At 42.0% G+C, this 17,107-nt stretch overlaps 1 protein-coding gene across 1 annotated transcript; it reads right to left on the bottom strand.

The window, feature by feature from the left end:
• Positions 1-437: 437 nt before the first annotated feature.
• LOC117425519 (cerebellin-1) lies at positions 438-17,107 on the bottom strand. Its single transcript, XM_034042484.3, has 3 exons — positions 15,890-17,107; positions 15,175-15,294; positions 438-13,538 (listed from the first exon to the last, which is right to left on the bottom strand). The coding sequence occupies exons 1-3, from the start codon at positions 16,139-16,141 to the stop codon at positions 13,341-13,343; spliced, it is 570 nt and encodes a 189-aa protein (XP_033898375.2). The 5' UTR covers positions 16,142-17,107; the 3' UTR covers positions 438-13,340.

Here is a 17,107-nt window from a genome sequence, read left to right as displayed (position 1 = left end):
TTATATTCACTGACTCTGTGACATGCCTCAATTATTTATCACTAGAGTCACAGACCGCTAGCCCGATGTAATTGTTAAGAGGACGGATTTGCACATAACCACTCTGCCATCTCACTCAGGAAATGGTCTGCATTCTGGAACTTTCTAACTGTTCCCACTTTGAAGAGGATGATAAGCAGTGTAGGTAAGAGACATCGATAATTACCTTAAAACAGGGGCTTACATTAGCACTGCACTTAAACATGCTGGAAGCACAAAACAACACCGCTCGTAAAATCCCACTTGTATTCAAATTCAAAAGCACTAAAGAATGAGAGAATGTAGGTCCTGCTTGGTTAATTTCCTTTTAATCACCCTTTTCCTGTCCTTCTGTATCTGCATTGTATTATATTATATTTCACAGGATTAGAGGTTGTAATATTTATCCTGTACAAGTATTATTATTATTATTATTTATTTCTTAGCAGACGCCCTTATCCAGGGCGACTTACAATCGCAAGCAAATACAAATACATTCAAGTGTTACAATACAAGTAATACAATAAAAGCAAGAAATACAATAATTTTTGTTCAAGTGTGACAAACCACAATTCAGTAATACAGCAGATAATAGTGATAGTTACATCAGGATATGATTAAATAGTGATAGTTACATAAGGATATGATTAAGTACAAAATACTACAGGTTAAACACTTGGCAGATTACAATATTCTGAAGTACAGGATTAAATGCAGTAAAATAGGGGGCAGATGAGAGCAAAATAAAGCACATTTAAATGAAGGGTGATAGTGTCCCAGGATACAACAGAGGAGTTCTATAGGTGCTGTTTGAAGAGGTGAGTCTTAAGGAGGCGCCGGAATGTGGTCAGGGACTGGGCAGTCCTGACATCTGTAGGAAGGTCGTTCCACCACTGCGGAGCAAGGGTGGAGAAGGAGCGGGCTCGGGAGGCAGGGGAGCGTAGCGGAGGTAGAGCCAGTCTTCTAGTGCAGGCAGAGCGGAGAGGTCGAGTGGGGGTGTAGGGAGAGATGAGGGTCTGGAGGTAGCTGGGTGCAGTCTGGTCAAGGTACAAGTGCATCATCTGTAAGGTGTCAGTGAGTATGTCACACAACATTAGTTATGGTACAGCATATAAACGAACTGTGAAATCTGGCAAAGGTTTTTTTCTTAACACAAGCTGTCCAATGTTTTTTTAGCACATACACTGTATTGTAATTTAAATTTGCTGTAGATAAAAATAAAACAACCACTACTGAGCAACATGGAAGGAGCGCTGAGCGGCCAGCTAGAATTAATCCCAAGACACACCTGGGAAGCGCCAGGAGTTATTGTAAAATATGAGCAATCTGAAGCCAAGATTGAACTATAAGCCTGGAGTGGTGTGTTGTATTGCAGTCCATTTCGTCCCAAAGCCTGTATCCCCTTTGGAAACCCACATTGTAAATTTGTATTGTTTGCTTGGATAGATGTCATGAAAAGAAGAACAGTGATAATAAAACATGTACCCTGATCATCTGCTTCCTCTCCTCGGCTTGTCTTCAGACTCCCTCTGGTAAAGCTGCTTCCTATTGATTGAATGAATGTTGGACTGCATACATTTTTTTTGTTGGAGATGTTCTTAAAACACAGCGCTATCTGCTTTACCTGGACAGCATGGATATATTACTGGAAAATTGAAAATCTGGTAACACAAGTAAACACACCAGTCTCCCTGGTGTACTTGCAGTTCCAGCTCTAATGACAACCCAGGGACTGCAGGAACAATAGCCAAGACTGAGGATAAAAAAGCAGAAGCAATGCACATTCTCCTGGTCCCGTCATGTGCTATACATACTGCAGCGCAATCAGTACCACGGCTGCATGAAGGGACAGCAAGCACTGGGTCCTGCAACCACACCATGCTAAGCAGGGATGCTAAGTAGGGATGGCCCAGTCAATACTTGGATAGGAGACATCCTGCAAGGAACCTACGCTGGACTGCTCTCTGTTGAAAGGGTTCAGTTGAGGGACTCTGTGTTACTCTCCTAAAACAACCAAAAATAACACTGACCCATACAGATGGTCCTCGTAATCGCGTAGAAAAAAATAAAACGCACCACGTGAAAGTTAAAATATTATGTTACCAAAACGAGAGCTTATTAGATTACAAACAAATGCAATTTGAAACATCTGCAGGAAGCAAACAAGCACTTGATAAAGGTTTGGTGAAGATCAAGGGCGGAATCGTTTATCATGTAGAAGGTGACTGACAGACAGACAGGCACACAGAGGAACGGCAGATCAGTGCATTTTCGAATGAGGGTCCTAAAAACAAACAAAAAATAAAGCTGATGGCCCCACACAATTCAAGCTGGTTCAGATCAGTACTCGATTCAGACCGGAATGCAGGACTCTTACACATTTTCAGTCCTGAATACAAAACAAAATAAACTTGTACAGGAGTTTTATTTCAGGAAAAGCAGTTTGTGAAGACCCGAGGGGGTGAGGACTGGAGATGCACGGATACAGAACAGTGTGCTAATTGAGCTGCTTAGGAGGGGGAATAACAGGGAGATGAGCTCATTAAAAATGATTAAAAACAAGCAGATAAGCATCACTGATCCGTATCCAAACTTTCCCAGAAAAACAGAGATGATGAGTGGCGTTTCAACTAACACATGCTCCAAACATAAACAGATTTGATAGGTGCACCTGAAAGTACACAATGCAAGGATGATGGATATGCAGGTGAACAGAGAGGTAGACACGAACAAATAAATGAGTGAGTGCAGCGCACACTCTTCCACGATCTTCCATAACTACCGACATGGTGCACACAGCCAGGAGCCCCTGAGCAGAGAGAGCTCACACATTGCACTGCAGCACGGCAAGGACAATTCCCAGAGAGAGGTTCAGAGAGCTCACACACTGCACTGAAGCACGGCAAGGACGATTCCCAGAGAGAGGTTTAGAGAGCTCACACACTGCACTGCAGCACGGCAAGGACGATTACCAGAGAGAGGTTTAGAGAGCTCACACACTGCACTGCAGCATACGAGGTTACAGCCTTGCAAGTCACTTAAAAACTGCTTTTAAAAGTTTCAGAATGGGGGGCGAATTCCAGAAGCTCAAAATGCATAAGCCTGAGTGACTCAATTGAGGAGAATGTATTTGTCCCAGTAACAGCTAGACACATTTTAAGTTAATTGTCAGAAAACAGCTTAAAAGCTGTGAGCATGGGTTTCTACTTTAACCCCATCCCCCCTGGATCACTTACCAGGACCAGCAAAGCAATTCAGGTGTAGTTTTCAGCAACATGCCAGAGGCACCACGCAGCCCAATTATTCTCTACTGGTTTACGAAGCCAGGAAACTGGATCTCGACTTCATTAGAACTGCAGTTTTGTGCTGATTAAGAGTCTACCGAGTTCCAGACAGTGAAAGAACATGAAACAATTAGACTGGGCATTAAAAACAACGCATCGTGGGGGCTCCGGAGTGGCGGATTCGATAAAGGCACTCCGCAAGTGCAGGATGCGCCCTAAATCCTGGACGTCGCCGGCTATTCCACTGCCGACCAGGGATGGGAGCTCCCAGGGGGCGGTGCACAATTGGATGAGCGTAACCCCGGGGAGGCGGAGGGGGCTTAGATCGGCCAGGGTGTTCTCAGCTCACTGCGCACCAGCGACCCCTGTAGTCTGGCCGGGCGCCTGCGGACTTGCCTGTAAGCTGTCCAGAGCTGTGATTGTTAAAGTAGGTGCCCACCTCTGCTGCATCATCAGCTGGTTTCAGAAGAGATGGCATTCAGATCAATCAGCACTGTCTGCACATGGAAACCTGCTGAGTATGCATCAAGACTGCGGAGAGTGGAGAACCCCATCCATATAAAGTACTGGTACAGGGGATGGAAATGAGACTCCCATTGCAGAGTAGTTTGATCCATTCCTGGTTGAACTACGAGTTTAATAAGACCTATACACTGGAGCTAATCAAGCACATATTAAAACCTGGATTTGGCAAAGCTGCCCATTGTAAAGGCATCTTTCTGCACTAGTATTATCTAGAGATGCATTCCTCACTTGCAGCCAAGGCTGGCAGGACCCAGTTTGTTTAATGAGCTTCCTGTTACCTTGCCAGGCTGAAGAGTGATAGTTCAGTGGGACGCACTCTCTTTACTCCCCTCTCATTCACAGTACTGCTCTGGATTCCCAGCATGGGTCCCGCGCTTGATATGGAGCGTTGTAAAAAACAATGTAATTGTATGTAAAAGTAATGTGAAATCTTGTAAAAATTGTAAGTCGTCCTGGATAAGGGCGTCTGCTAAGAAATAAATAAATACATAAATAAATAAATAAATAAATAAATATGTACTGTTCAGACGCTCAAACCAATGAGAAGACACTGAAAATCTGCAGAAGGAAAGCAATTCAGACTGCATTGGTGCTTTACCATATCATACCACTATATACATGCTGTACTATATACTATGCATGGTATACCACAGTAAACTTTGCTAGGACTATATAATACCCTACAGTACTCAAGCCCCTTTCACAATGACGCTCCTACCCGGGTGACAATCCTGCGTAGTGTGAAACCATGTACCTGGGTCGTACCGGGGTCATACCCGGGTCAGCAGCGACCCACCTCAGGATGTGGGTCGATGCGCTTTGACCCAGGTTGAGCGAGACAAAATGCACGATGGCCATTCATAAGCCAACGAAGTAACAAACAGCCACGTCTGTGTGAAGGTTTCACTTCCGCAAAGAACATTTCTGTTTATTCTGTTTGGCCATATTTTTGTTGATTGAGACACACCATGAGCCAGATTGCAGCAGGGATGAAGAAACATTTTCTTTAATGAACGTTTGGGCCAATGACTCAATCCAGAGAAGCTCGGATGGACGCATCTGTAATAAACTGCTTCCGGGGCATTGCTACGCATTTTGTGTATTTGTTTCTGTCACCCAGGTCGACTCTGCTTCTTCATAAAGCAGTGTGAAATCGCATAGCCAACCCGCATCACACCGGGTCCGAGCCAGGTAGAGCATGGCAGTGGGAAAGGGGCTCTAATTACAGAATTGTACTGCATTTTCAGAGCGTCGCTTCAGGTGTGCTGCTGCAGAGCCCATACAGCAGCCTTCAACTCCCCTTTAGAAAGCAGGCCTTTGTGAAGAGGCAGCTGTCTTTCCTGGGCTCTCATCAATACATTTACCTTGAGAAGAGCACAAAGACATCATATACAATAGCTAAAAATGTTTAGAAAAAAAGAATAATCCCCCACATGCGTGTTTGTTCTTTGCTGAAAGGTTATTAAATATCAGGTGACAAGGTTTCATCATGTTCTCTACCCACTCTCTCAGGGGTCAGGGTCAGGGTATTCAGCCAAACAGAAGAAGGGATTCACTACTGCAAACTTAGCAATCATCTGCTAGGCATCAACAATGAAGCAGCAAGAGGTATTGGAAATTGTAGGTGGACTGGCTGAGAACATTGGAATCTAGGTATAGAATCACTAAACCGGTACTGTAACACTGCGATAATTAAAAACCTGCAAAATATACATATGCTGCAGAATTAGCATAATTACAATGACTTCATATACAGTATGGGCAAGATTGTGAGATTCCCTCGGATGATTAGTTGCGATTTACTGGCTTAATAAAAATGAGCTCTTTGCATACTGAAATGGAGGGGGTGTCTGCTCTTTATACTTTTCATAAGGAATTATCCGATTAAATGACAATAGTGTCTTTGTTTGATCATGTTCAGAGCTGCAAGCAAAAACTATCAGGGCTTGATACTACAGGTACATGAGAGGCGTATAATTACATAAACACATATGCCTATAGGTATAAATCTGGTGTACACACACACAGTATATTAAAGCCTATGTAATATAAAAAAAATAACATATGGGCTGCAGTGCATTGAGAAAATATGTAATCTTGTGGTTTATGATCTCATAACCCCTCACTGAAATGTTTTCTCATAATCCACAGTGGCCCAAATATTATATATATCTCAAATAAACACCTTCTAGCGGTGAAAACATGGAAAGGAAAAAAGACGACAACTCCCATCAACCCAGTCCAGATCCGTAGCAGATATTATTTTGTCTTTTTTCCTTTCCATGGTTGCACTGCTAGAAGGTATTTACCTGATACATTTTCCTACTTTGAAGAAAATTGAAAAACAGTTGGGAACCTGCTTGAGGAGAGACTGGGTGACCCACACAGTGTATTGTGGTGTTGCAGGGCTGGAGATCAGCAGGATTCGTTGGAAATGGCTAAATCAGTGGCTAGATAAAGTGTGGTGAGTTTGAGAATGGCTAGATCAAGTGCGACGAGTTTGGGAATAGTTCGATGAAGTGTGATGATTTCTCACAGAACACATGCAGTACGGCTGGGGAGCTGAAGGTCTCTGGTAAACCTGGAGGAGTGGGTTTGTGCAGCTCTGCAGTGTGGCCTCGAGGCAGGAGGCTGGGACCCCCTGAATTAGCATGCAAGGATAGGGAGCATTCCAGGAAAATCCCCAATACACACGCGATGACCTTCGCCATGCTTGAAATAATACATCTAATTGAGTTACTTGTAGATGCGCTGATGAATTTTATTTAATTACTCGCTCCCTACAGAATACCTGTCATTGCAGGTTTTTTCCATTTTTAGTTTGACAAATTACATTTCTCCTCCAAATAAATTCAGTCTGCAATTAGAGGGCAATCTTTGTTTGGCACAAGAACTCATTATCTGAAATGGCAATTCCTCAGATCCGTCAAGGAGGTGCTTGTGAGTGCAGTGCCATTAAGCAGTTTAATAAATAAATTACACACAGAATCCTTATGAAAAAGTAGCTACTGTGACAAATGTACTAAGCAAATTACATATGATAAGTTTTAAAGCCATAAAAATTATTGAGACAATAATGGCCATTTGCTGATTAGGAGAAAAAGTACAACAAAAATAATCTCATAGTTAAACAACTAATACCTGTAAAAACACACAGAACATGTAAAATGCTGGTTACACCGCATGATCCCAAAAAACACAATTCTTGCACAGTGTTAAAACTGGTAAAGGCCCAAGGAAACATGTCAACAGGATTTGCTTCCTTACCTTTTCCACTTCCATAACTCAAGCCATGGTCAACCTATGACCCCACCTGTTATAGGGGTGCAGAAAAGTTACACATTTAGCAATAACAGTGTCCCTTGAACATATGGCCAAGGACCCTGATAGTGCCAATCAGTGAAAAACATTAAACATTTCATCTAACACTTGAAACTTGTCATGTGTCCCCCCCCCCGGATGTTGTTTTATTTCAGCTGGAAGGCTTGTTAGGATTAAATAACGGAGCAGACTTCTCTGCAGTACAGGGCACGCCCCGTCCACGCTGCACCCAGCAACTCAATATAGTTCAGCGCTTTATCTTCCACTCATCGTTTTCATCCTTCTTTACCTAAGACTACATGTACTTTTATAAATGTAACCTAGTTTTACGATTGTATATGTAACGCATACGCTATAGTACATAACTAATATGGACGTTTAGATATTTTTATTTCATTTTTACTATTCCACTTAAAGCCGAGTAATGTGGTAGAAGCGATGGCGGCATCATCCATGACGCGACTGAAAAATGCAGGTATGTGGGCAGACACCAGCTGCCCACACGACTGTAAACAATGTGGGAACAATTAGAGTTAATGGATGGTGAAACTCCAACGAGTTAAATTGCCATGCAATGAATGCAATTAGAAATACAGTGCTGCTTCCTTAGCAGGCGGCTCACTGAACATGAAGGTCCTGTGTTATGTTGATCAAAGTGATGACAGCCGTGCAATATTCCGGATCAGCTAGGAATGAAGTGGCAGCACTAACTGTAATGGAGGGCGTGGAGGTAAATGGTTTCCCCAGATTCATAAATAAATAAATAAATACACCCAGCCCCCAGCGTTCCTATTTTAAAACAGCTCTGTCTCCGGGAGACAGGTGCGTCATTAAAATACAAAAAAGACACTGATCATCAAAGCAAAGTAAGCCGCTGTCAAATGACATGCCAATTCAATGCTTCAAAACAGAGACTTGAGAGGGCAAATCAATTTTTTTTAAAAACCGCGATAGTTGATTTAATTTCAGAGCAGTTCTAATTACTGCCTCCTCGTCGGCGCATCGCGGAAACGTAAACATCCCTAATAAAGCATATCATACGGCAATTAAAATTCAATCTTCACCGTCTCGTGTTTTTTTGTTGTTGGTGTCTCTAATTGCTGCGCTTTTCACCCTCCCTCCTGCACCGAGACTGAAGAATTATTGCAGTAACACCGTCGCTCGTAATTGCTTGTCAGCGTTCCCCGAATGCGAATGTGACTGCTTCAAACAGACTGCCAGCGCACAGCCAAAAAAAAAAAAAGTGGAGTCTTCATAGAGCTTGTGTGGAAACAATATTTTGTGTAACATTAGTTATAAAAATGCAAAGTTAGATAACAGGTGAAACATGAAGGCCTCCCTTAACGAGATAATTAAGCAGACATGGTGGACAGAGTTTTATACGGCTGGTTAGTCACACACTCCGGTCTGCACTAATCAATCCTAGAATGCTGTACCTACCATCATTAGGTAGGTTAACAGGGTTGCTAATCGGTGACTGGAGAAACTATTGATTGAGTTGTATTTTTAAAAAATCGGGTTTTAACCTGTTTCCTATACTTTTGCATTAGGGAAGAACAAAACCGTGCTGCCGTTTGTTTCATTAAAGTGTGCACTCACAGAATGCGCAATGAGATCTCAGTAGCAGTGTAAGTACTCTTTATCAAATGAGTCCCTTTTCACATAGGGAGACCGGGGTTGGTTGTCACACTTTTAACTCTGTATTATTTTCCTCAATCTGGTGGCATTCTGCCAGGTTCTGTTCCTCGTTATATTGAAGAATAACTCTACACGTACAAATTGATGTTTTTTTTATTATTATTATTTCAGCGTAACTTTATTCCAAATATGATATTTAGACGGTTGAAAATGCGCCGGTCACCTGTGACAACGTGCCCCATACTGGGGTTGGTTGTCACAAAGTATGATCTTGGTTTTACAGTAGACAATAATGCAACATTTTTTTAAAATAACATAAAGTTTCTACTGTGTACAATGACAGAAAAAGGTGTATTTTTACTTTTTCTGTGAACATACAAAATATAGACCTATATATATTTGAAATGTTGCCCCATGCTACAAAATAATACCACAACCTCCGCAGAACCAGAGGACAAATAGTAAATAACTTAAATAAGCATTATATGGTGACATATCCCACATGCTGGTGTAAAAAAAGTAGAAAGAAAAAATATAAGACTTCTTCCTATAGGATTTACATATGACAACCAACCCCAAAAACGATGTGACAACCTGCCCCAACCCGACTTCACATGACAATTTAATTATCTCAGTACTACTGGGAGAACCTACTGGGGTTTTTTTACACCAAAAGATAGCCAAAATGCAGTTCTATTAACATGCCCATCAGTTCAAACAAACTCCAATACTACTAAGAGTTATAACATAAATAACAATATATATACATTTGTTACTTTGGGTATGAAAAAAAGAAATATGTGCTAACCTTTATGTTAGATGGAATTGACCTCACATTACAAGATGGTTGAGTTCCAGACAATAGAACGCACATTTCAGTGTTCGTGTCACCTGCCTGCACCATCTAGTGTCATAGTTATGAGCACTGTGACAACCAACCCCGGTCTCCCCTACTCGCAAAAAAGAACAGCCGGTGTTTCGCAGATTTCTGTACCCCCAAAGCATTCTGTATCCCCGCATGATTTGACGCCTGCGTAGATCAATATCGCTGTACTTGAACGCTTGATGTTTCTGACCAGTATTTACATGTAATAAAATTAAAACGTGTTTTAAAAGAAAAATACAGTTTTATAAGGTTACTTTTAATCAAGGGTTTCGTGTATTGAGCAACGCCAGGAGGCTGAGCGTACTGTAGAGAATCAGTTGTGTTAAATGTGCTGTTTTATTTTGCTACAGAATTAGTTTGGTCTTGCTTTCAATATTTGTTGCAAACTGCAGCAGAACTCAATGGTAGTGCTTGAGAACACAGCGGGACTCGGGCACAGGAATGCTTTGAAAAACTGCATCTTCACAGGCATGGAATCATGCGGGGATACAGAATTCTACAGGGATACAGAAATCTGCGAAACACCTGGAAATGCACACTGGGCTCTGTTCTCACTCTGTCGCGTGACTCGATGTTATAGCATAGTTAGATTTAGATTCAGCATTTCCTGTAGGTCTATAGCTGGTTATTGCTTCATAAAAAGGGCATCTCTAACGAATGAATAAAAAAGTAGATTATTTGTATAACAATGTCTAAAAGCCCCCGACATTAAATGCATGTGCTTGAAAAATAAAGACATGTCCAAAACAGGTTGGATTGCGTTTAGGGTTTTTAAAAGTGAAACGGAAACGAATATTCCCAAAACAACAACAATAAATATAAATATACTCAATTATTATTGAATATATTCTCTGCAATAATTCAACAGCCCACATTCATTAAACATGTGATTATGTGTGTAACAGCAAACACATACTTAAGATGATGGATAAAACGGTAGTGATAAAAAGTGAAACCACAAACAAACCAAAATAAAATCACATAAATAAATACAAACAGTGAGTTGCTGTGTGCTGCCGCGTGCCCGGGATCTGCTGCTGTAATCTGTCATGTTTACCGCAGACCTCCCTTGCTGTGTGATCTGGGCTTTAGCTTAACCAGATGCAGAAGACCTGGGTGAGTTTTATAATGAAGAGGCATCTCCTGCACATCAAGGGGTACCACGTGCAGCGTCTCTGCCTCCTCCAGGCTGGAATGCACACCTGGCACCCTAGAAAAGGGGGGGGGGGGGGTGAACATGAGGTCACACATCGTCATCCTCATCCTAATAACGAAACAGACAAGGAAGTTACCATTCCGAGTCATTCAGCATGACGAGACTTACTGTCCTGTAATACTCATGCAAGAAGAGAGCAATCAGCGTCTGTTTATTAACGTAACCTTACCTAAAATAAGCAAAAAGCTTCATTCAGTTTGGTTCTTTAACGAACCCCCACATTCCCTAGTAGCAAGCGGCAGAGCATACCCGACAGGTACACACCTGTGGACATGCTGCGTTTCTGCATATTCTTAAGAGGCAGCGATTGAATGAAAATACCGGGGAGCAAAGTTCCAATTGTTGCATGGCCCCTGTCCGCCCGTCTGTCTGTATGTGCAAATGGATTTTCCAAGTCTAGAAAGCATTGCTTTCCTGTTTTAGCTGTGGGGGCCAGGCAGCTCATTTAAAGACCTGCGACTGGGTCTCTGCTCATATGGCTTTCGTGCCAGCAGATGAATAAACAGCATGAAGATATTAATGCACACATCCTCTGGAAGGTTCCTCAAACACAAGGGAGTGGATATCCAACAGGGGGCCAAAAAAAGAGGAGGCAGCCAGCACTTCATAGCAGAGAACCCGCTCTCTCCTGTCTCATGGGCTGGATTGTTTTATTGCTTTTTAAAGCTGCTTTGTTCTAACCTGATGAGAAACTTTGCATCAATGGCCTGTACAATTGAAGGGGGGCGTTATTGTGTCTGTATATAATTGTATCGGTGTACCACTGCACATGAATGTGTTTGGAGTCGTCTTGCACTGTTGGGATGGATTCTAAAGGCGCTATCCTGCTTACAGAATAATAAATCACTAAATTGGATAGCCAGTCTGCTATGGGAGTTTAATCAGAAATTTCAGTTTTTCTAAAGGATATCAGCTGCCAACCAGATGCTGATTGTTACTTCCTTCTTAAAATAACCTGCAAATACACTGTGTGACCTCTCTTAAAAAGATTATCCAGAAGGTGTTCCACATGTATTGATTTTGTATACAGCTGGGCTTCCAACTGTGGTATCTAAGTAAGCTTGCATCTGTTAGATGTGATGGTCGCTCAAGCGTTTTGTGATGGTGGTCCACTATGAAAGGCGCTATATAAAATAAAGATTGATTCAGATGTACTGTAATATAAACCTGTACAGTACAGTGCTGAGATCCATTAGAATCATATTTGATGGTGTGAAATGTTATCCAAAATGAATGTGGTCAATTTCATTTTTATTTCATTTAAGCCAATTATTTAATCACCAAAATATGACCTAGTTCCACAGTCTTCCCTTTTTATTTGTGTATTTTGTTTTTAGCAATTGGGGTGCTTGGTTAGCCCATTAAATGACTTGTGTCAGCCTTGAAATCTAGAGGAACAAGCCCCTCTGTTATCATTTGCACCTTGAAGTATCATTATGACCAAATCCCCACCTGCTTTATTTAAAAAAAAAAAAATCCCAGTCTTTGAATAAACAGCGGAGGTTTGCTTATTATGCAAGTATTAATGTTCCCCCAGGGAGCTCATTAAATTCTTCACCACAGTGGTTATGACAGAGAATCCCCAACAATGCAGATTCCTCACCAGAGATAGCTCGAGCTCGTGCTCTGAGGTGCTTTTAAAGGCGCTTTTGCTGACTCCCAGAAACGCAGCGTATGTGGGAAATGTCTCTAGGTGATAGGCAGACACAGTGTCTGGTTAAGAAAAATAAAAGTATGATTTAAAGTTTATTGAATTAAAGCAAAGAAAAAAATCTTTTAAATATTCACACATATATTACAGAGTTATAATAAAATTCCATTATAGTTTCTGCCGTTTTAGTTTTGCCACATTTGTCTGAAACAAAACAAGAAGCATCGAAACGTACAATCACTGAGAATTACATAGAAATACTGAAATACAGCTACTTAACCAGTTTGGCTAGTAAGAGGTTACATCATATATACAGTTTAGGATTGTTATAGATTAGTATGCAGGAACAATGTAAATTAAAATCTAAAAAAATAAAAGTAAGCATGTGTAATTAAAATATATGTGGGATACGTAACAGATAATGAAATAGGGATATAAAAATGAAATATGGTTAAAAATCAAAAATGATATAATAAAGATTTCAACATAGAAAATTATATATTACATAAAAATGATCAAATAAAAATGATGTATAATTCACCAATTATTTATTTTTTCTCCTTATATTTGGCTCTCTGACTGCAAAACACTAGAAACATTCCTCAAAGCAGATGCATACAGGCGCAGATTACGAAGGGCTTTGCCTCTTTAAATATTGGAAGGTAAAACAGTTTTCTGTCCAGAGCTACAAGCAGCTGCATCTGAGAGCCGTTCATTCATTCATTCATTCATTCCTACCCCTTGTGTGTGTGTTTTTTTTTTTTTTCCTGGCATCCCAGCGCCCGTGTGTTTCGATCCTGTTTAGACGGGGAAGACGAGGAATCCTGAGAACGTGGAGTATTTCCAGCCTCCCATTAGGTTTCCTCTCTCCAGTTTGAGATACACTCGGTCTCCTTTCTCCATCTGGAGCAGAACCCCATTGCTGGCGGCCTCTCTGGTGACATCCTGGTCCCCGGCGAACGCTGAGATCATGGCCCATCCGTTCAGCATGAGGCTCACCTGCAGGGCCCAGAACACAGGACTGATCAATACAATGCAGTCTAGATTGATACATTGTCTCATAGCGCTGTACAACTAAAGCAAGTACAAACATTAAGCTGAGAAAGCTGTCAAATATAGAAGTCTGGATTTAAAGGGTCTTGGATGGGATGGGATGTGCAAAGATGAGGGGTACAATCGGGGGGGCAAAGATGAAGGGTACGATCGGGGGGGCAAAGATGAAGGGTACGATCGGGGGGGGCAAAGATGACGGGTACAATCGGGGGGCAAAGATGAGAGGTACGATCGGGGGGGCAAAGATGAGGGGTACGATCGGGGGGGCAAAGATGAGGGGTACAATCGGGGGGGCAAAGATGATGGGTACGATCGGGGGGGTAATGATGAGGGGTACGATCGGGGGTGCAAAGATGAGGGGTACGATCGGGGGGGCAAAGATGAGGGGTACAATCGGGGGGGCAAAGATGATGGGTACGATCGGGGGGGTAATGATGAGGGGTACGATCGGGGGGGCAAAGATGAGGGGTACAATCGGGGGGGCAAAGATGATGGGTACGATCGGGGGGGCAAAGATGAGAGGTACGATCGGGGGTGCAAAGATGAGAGGTACGATCGGGGGGGCAAAGATGAGGGGTACAATCGGGGGGGCAAAGATGAGGGGTACGATCGGGGGCAAAGATGAGGGGTACGATCGGGGGAGCAAAGATGAGGGGTACGATCGGGGGGGTAATGATGAGGGGTACGATCGGGGATACTGCAACCAGATGCCTGAGACGAAGCGCTGTTATATACATACAAAACTATCTCATACAGTACTGATAAATACACTGGAATGTACACCAAATACACCAGTCATACCTGCGTATTGCAGTCTCTCAAGGGACCATCTCAACACAATCATTATAGGCAGGTGGGAATTATACAGTTTAACATTTCTACCAGGATTCATCACTATAGTAGAGACACTGTACACTGTCTTCATCAAATGGTTAACTGTAACTGAATATATCTGGTAAAATAAATGCATGATCTAATACAATACATTTCTTATGAAATTATACAGAAATGTGCAATTACTTACTGACAATGGCATACCTGTGCTTCTAATAATAGCATTAACACAGAGGCATTCAAATGTTAAGACACATGGCCTATCTGCGATTAACATAGGGAAACGAAATAATCATACAGAGGCACTACATCTTGCAGTGTAAAATATAGACACATGCTTGATCTGTCCTCTTCAATGTAAACTTTTATTTAAATCTAATACAATCAAATCCCCTAACCTAAAAACGTTGGCACTACAATCAAATAGTAATCATGTGGAAAATGATTTGATCATTTGATATTCATACACCCTTTCTTTCATTCTTTCTTTCTTTCTTTCTTTCTTTCTTTCTTTCTTACAGTGGTTACATTACTGTACATTTCAATTTTCAATTTAATCACCATTTTCCATGATAAAAACCACTCAAGACCCATTCAAAAATCACAATGCGCCAAATGACCTGCTATTAACTTTTTAAGTGACACGCGTTGAAACTATAAGAAAACTGTGGCTAGCAGTTCACACGGAATCTCAAAGGCAAACAAATACTTTTTTTTTTTTAGGGAATAAAGAAACAAGTTTTCTGACCTGGATCGTCTGTCTGTTATACACTTTGACCACATGGAAATTGAAACTGTAAATCCCTTTTCGTGGAGCGATGAAAGTGCTTCTCTCCGTGTCAAAATTGCTCCCAACGTTTACGAGTACCTGTAGGGAGAAAATGGGGGAAACTGTTAAAACAAACAAGAACACGTAGCTCGGTCTACAGAAACAGCAGCGATCGAAGACACCAGCTTTCAGAAAGAATCGGAACCCGTGGGGAAAAAGACATGTATGCAAAACGGAGAAGTACTGTATCATCTTCTCAAAATCAGTCATTGTTGATGTTTATTCGCATGCACCTCATTCCTTTAGCACAGTGGCATTTGGCCAAATTGTTCAATTATCTTGAAAGCTGGAAATGCACACAACATAATGTCATTGCTGTTTGAGACATTAGTTTTGTTTTGTTTTTTGTAATGTTATGTATAAAAAAATATCGAATATTAATAAACAAAATATGTATTTTCCGTTGATAAATGCTGCACAGAATCCATTAAAACGCTGATTTCGTTAAAACGCTCATCAATCCACCTGGCATGCATCTCCCCACAAGGCACACCTGCCGTCGCCTCAACTGAAGTAATCTAATAACTCTACATGGACGGACACCCGGTGTTAAGCGCTCTCTCCTCCTGAATCCCAGTCGCTGTTATTTATTAAACATGCTTTGTGCGGCAGGCTTTGTTCCTTCATTATTTACCTGGTCGAAGTAGATGACCATAGTTCGGTTACTCATTTCCGAGGGCTCGTGGTTCGTGCTCCGGACGGAGGAGAACGCTACCTTGGCATTGCCCGACCGCACTGAGATGCCCAGTGCCGTCCCTGTTGTATCCGAGGTGGGGTTAGAATCGCAAACCACCAGGCATTTCCCCTCCAGGACTATGGGTTCGGTTTCGTTCTGGCCGCACACTAGCCCAATCAGCCACACCACGCTCAGTAAAAGCACCAGCATGACGGCTGCTTCTTCTGTCTGCAGCTTTCAACAGAGTGCCGTATCCCACTTCTAGATTCACAGATACAGCTCCTTATCTCTTTATCCAAGCCAGATCTGAATGTTTTAAGATCTGTTGTTGTTGTTCTTGTTGTTTGTTTCTTAATCTATGTATTCATATGCTTTATTTATACGCTCTGGTTTTGTTTTGTGAGTGAAGGCTCTTTGTGATCTTCCTTGCCCCTTGTGCGCGCTTGCTTGCTTGCTTGCTGGCTGGCTTGCGGCTCTCGGCTTCTTGTCCTACTTTAAGGCTGAGTGAAATGACCCCTGAATTGTAGAAAGTGGCCCCTGACTAGTCGAAACACAGCTGAATACATAGCGCAGTGTCCGTCTGGTGCCGCTCTGAATTATTGATATGTGAGATATTAGAAGAGAAATCCAAAGGCGAGCTCGCCGCTGCTCCCGCCTCACTCATTTTCATCCGCTCACCAGGGTCCCAATCACAGATCAGAACAATTCCAGATTTCCAATCGCCTCCCAGCCCGCCTCCAACGTGCGACGAGCGCTGTTTTTTTTATAAGCGTGTTACAGGTGGACAGATATCGAACCACAGATCAACGATGGAACCGAAGCTCAGATCACGAGAGTCCACAGTCGACCGTGTGTTAGGGAGAAGGTTGATTGTTTGAGCAGCTTTGATTTCAAGAAAAGTGTCTTCACTGAGACCTTTGAGAGCTTGTGAAATAAAGTTTAAAAAAGGCGCACAGGACAGCTGTCAAGAACTGCGAAGAACCCTCTCCACAACTTTAAATAAACTGATCCAAAATGATTGGCTTTGTTTATATCCAAACGCTCAGTGTTATTTAAATTGGACATAGAGACCGAAATGTCACATGTGCCGTGTTGGTTAATTAAATAATTACATTTTAGACAACAAATAGCTTCTACGACATGATATCTGGCTGAAATACAATAAGATGAACAGCT

The sequence above is a fragment of the Acipenser ruthenus genome, chromosome 20 (assembly GCF_902713425.1).
Source record: "Acipenser ruthenus chromosome 20, fAciRut3.2 maternal haplotype, whole genome shotgun sequence".
NCBI lineage: Eukaryota > Metazoa > Chordata > Actinopteri > Acipenseriformes > Acipenseridae > Acipenser > Acipenser ruthenus.
Note: the sequence above shows the minus strand (reverse complement) of the source record. Positions and strands in the feature narration are given on the sequence as shown.